The sequence below is a fragment of the Sinocyclocheilus grahami genome, unplaced genomic scaffold, assembly GCF_001515645.1.
Source record: "Sinocyclocheilus grahami isolate Dianchi unplaced genomic scaffold, SAMN03320097.WGS_v1.1 scaffold3.1, whole genome shotgun sequence".
NCBI classification, from domain to species: Eukaryota; Metazoa; Chordata; class Actinopteri; order Cypriniformes; family Cyprinidae; genus Sinocyclocheilus; species Sinocyclocheilus grahami.
In genome coordinates this window covers 1,037,362-1,040,683 of record NW_015505182.1, presented here as the reverse complement: position 1 = coordinate 1,040,683, position 3,322 = coordinate 1,037,362, and the positions used below count along the sequence as shown (strand labels likewise).

Sequence of the window (3,322 nt, the reverse complement as noted above, 5' to 3'; positions counted from 1 at the left end):
GAACTCCAGAATCATCCCACTCAATCACTGAAATGAATCACTGAGGCTGGCACTTATCTCTATAAATGACTTGTTAACTCAGACATTTACTTTTCATTTTTGAATTGTTGTGAACACCATTTTATATATATATATATTATATTTTATTTATTTAATAATTTATTTAGCTGTGGAAGGCAACACACAGCAATGGAAATACCTTTTTGTAGCTTTTTCTTCCACTAACAGTTTTTTTTTTTTGGAAGCAGTACTCGCAAAAGCTGTGACCTAAGTTTGCCTTTTTTTTGAGTAGTGCACGCAAGAACCATTTTGTTTCAAAACTTGCTGTGTGATTCATTTAGAAGGGGAACTGTGATGCCATGCCACCAAGTGTGAACCATTGAACTCTCGAGTCTCATGGCAGCCCACTCAGTTTCTCATGAGAAAATGTCCCTAGAATAAAACGAAAACTTTGTTCTAAAGCCATTTGCCATCCTCCTCTTTTGTTCAGTGACTGTAGTAATGATGACTGATCAGTGCCATGATTTTGAATTGGAACACTAAATGATAAAACACTCCGAAGAACGGTAGGCGATTTTGCTGTATAATAAGAGATAAAGGCTAGTAAATTATTTCTCACAACTATTTGAATTTAAGAGTTTGCATATACAATGATTGAAGTCTTTTGTTTATGCTACAATATTAATAATAAAAGTATACATAAATAAATTAATAATAAAATTGAAAGAGACTTTGATAACTAAGACATTTTATTACATAGCATACATATACAAGCAAATGGAATAAAACCTTTATTTGAAAGTTGTATCTAGGAATAGTATAAACAAAATAAATTGTGAATATTTACGATTGTCACTAAATTACTACATAATGGCAATGCAGATGATGCTTTCTAGCTTACTAAAGATTACTGTCAAAATATGTATATAAATGCTTTCATTGGTTGCAATTCATTTGAATTAATCTTGTACACTAAGTAATATGTTCACCGATACATGATATATTTTAATGTAGGAAATTAAATATAGAAATGTAGACCGTTGCTGAAAACATTATATCAAATAAATGAAAAAATATATATATGCATTATTTAATTGCTTAGCATGCATAGACAAGTAAACATAAAAAAGAAACCATTTATTTTAAAGTTGCATCTAGGAAGAGTATAAACATAATAAATTGTGAATATTCATGATTGTCACTAAATTGCAATACAGTCACCAAGTAGATTAATGATGTTTTCTAGGTTATCAAATATTGCTGTGTGAAAATAACTAAATTAATCTTGTACACTAAGTGATGTTCACCCATACATAATCTATTTTATGCAGGAAATTAAATATACAAATGTATAGAACACTACTCAAAAAAGTAAGATATATGCAATATTCATATTAAATGCTCTAAGTAATTAATTAATATCTCATTTTCTGCAAGTGCTTAAAACTAAAGATCTTAATATCTGCTTTATTTGATCTTTTCATCGATAAAGAAAGAAAGCATTCTGAAAACAGCAAACTGAAAATCAGTTTTCACTCCTGAAGAGAAAGAGAGAAAAGCCGCCCGCGGGTTGATGTATTTCCAGAACAAGTGTCAGATGTGCCTTTAGAGAGAGAATTAGAGGAGATGTAGCTCTGGTGCACGTCTCCTTGACCCAAGCAGCTCAGACACAGGATCGAAGCTCTGCGCCTGAAATGCTGATCCAAAAAGAAGTAGACGGCTGGATTTACACAACTGTTAAGAAATGCCAGGCAGCAGGACAGCGTGAGTCCATTAACTATAACCACCTTTGTTTCCCCACTAAGATCTCCCGTGCTCATCAGTAAGATGACCTGCATGGTCTTGAACAAATTGAAAGGTAGCCAAGAGATCAGAAAAGCCGCAATTATGGCAAACACGATCTTGAGCGAATGTCGGCGTCTGGCTTCTGCACGTGAGTTTGCAGTGGTGTGACAGTGACGCCGCAGGTTAACCAAAATCGACCCATAACAGAGGCAGAGAATCAGTACGGGGAGCAGGAAGGTTAGAAATATGGTCAGGAGATTCATTCCTTGGACAAAAGAGGATTTCGAATCCTCCGAACACAACATATCGCCTGTCAGCCGACGGTACACCAGTGATGGGATTCCCAGGAAGAAGGAAATGATCCACACGACGCCACAGGTGATCTGCGCACAGTTGCTGCTTCGCAGAAATTGAGAGTCCATGAGGCGCACGACAGCCAGGTATCGGTCTATACTCATGCACGTGAGGAAGAAGATGTTGGAAAAGCGGTTGACCGCAATGATGAAGCTGCTGATCTTGCACATGGCCTCACCGAAGGGCCACTCACCAAAACTGGCTGCAATCGCCCACAGTGGCAATGTGAAGACAAACACAAGATCAGCTGATGCCAGGTTTATCACGAAGGTGTCCACAAGACGTCCGTTTTTCTTACGCCGCTTGCCGATGACCACAATGACGAACAGGTTCCCCAAGAAGCCAGTGAGGAACATGACGAAGTACAGCACAGGAATGTAGATACTGGACATGGGCATCAATACTGAATCATTCTCGACAGGGGTGTAGTAGTCGTAGTCACCTGTGGAATTCATTGAAAAATCATGAGTATAGTCATCGCTTGTGGAGCTCATTGTAACGTCAGAGAGTGCCATCTCTGTGCTGCTTGCCATCTGTGCACAAGTGATGGGCAAAGTAGAGAAAACCTAGCATGTCACATGCTTAGAAACCACAAGCTGCAATAACAGGCTCTCTCTCTCTCTCTATTTCCTTAAAACGTTTACATTTATCACAAAGAGGCGCATTTTCTTAAACTTCCAGTTCTGAAATGTGAATTACAGATTTTTATTTCCATCATGTCAATATATAAATTGTTAGAGGGCCTTGCTTTATTGCTAACTTGGTCATGAGAGTAGTTACTTTCTAAAAAGCTGTTTTTCCTCAACAATTGATGTGAGAATCTTGACACAAATGTATGTCATGAGATCTTTTGTCATGGGAATAAATAATGTTTAAGCAGTTTTCTCATGTACAATATGCACAATAAGTTCCTCTTAGCAAGACTAAGAGAAAAAACAAATTGCACACAGTTGCAAAAAGAAGTGAGAAAAGTATGTACCACTAGGCTGGTGAGATTTATTTCTGTAATTCAGCTGTGCAACAAACTGAAGAATTAGAGTGTGAAAGGTGCAGAGCTTATTTGAGAAGTCTTCCGAGCTGCTGTGGTTTCAGGGCTACCACACTTTTTTTTTTTTTACACTAAATTAACTTTTTTCCTCTAACAGATATAAGAACAAGACAGGATATGAATGTTTGATACAGG

The 3,322-nt window shown here is 37.1% G+C and overlaps 1 protein-coding gene across 1 annotated transcript; it reads right to left on the bottom strand.

Moving 5' to 3' along the window:
• Positions 1–1,532: 1,532 nt before the first annotated feature.
• Positions 1,533–2,654, bottom strand: LOC107581296 (probable G-protein coupled receptor 25). Its single transcript, XM_016266800.1, has one exon. It carries the CDS (start codon positions 2,652–2,654, stop codon positions 1,533–1,535), a length of 1,122 nt encoding a protein of 373 aa, XP_016122286.1.
• Positions 2,655–3,322: the final 668 nt, after the last annotated feature.

What these genes read in the sequence shown, in the direction of transcription:
- LOC107581296 (XM_016266800.1), bottom strand. Translation starts at nt 2,654, where the DNA reads ATGGCACTCTCTGACGTTACAATGAGCTCCACAAGCGATGACTATACT.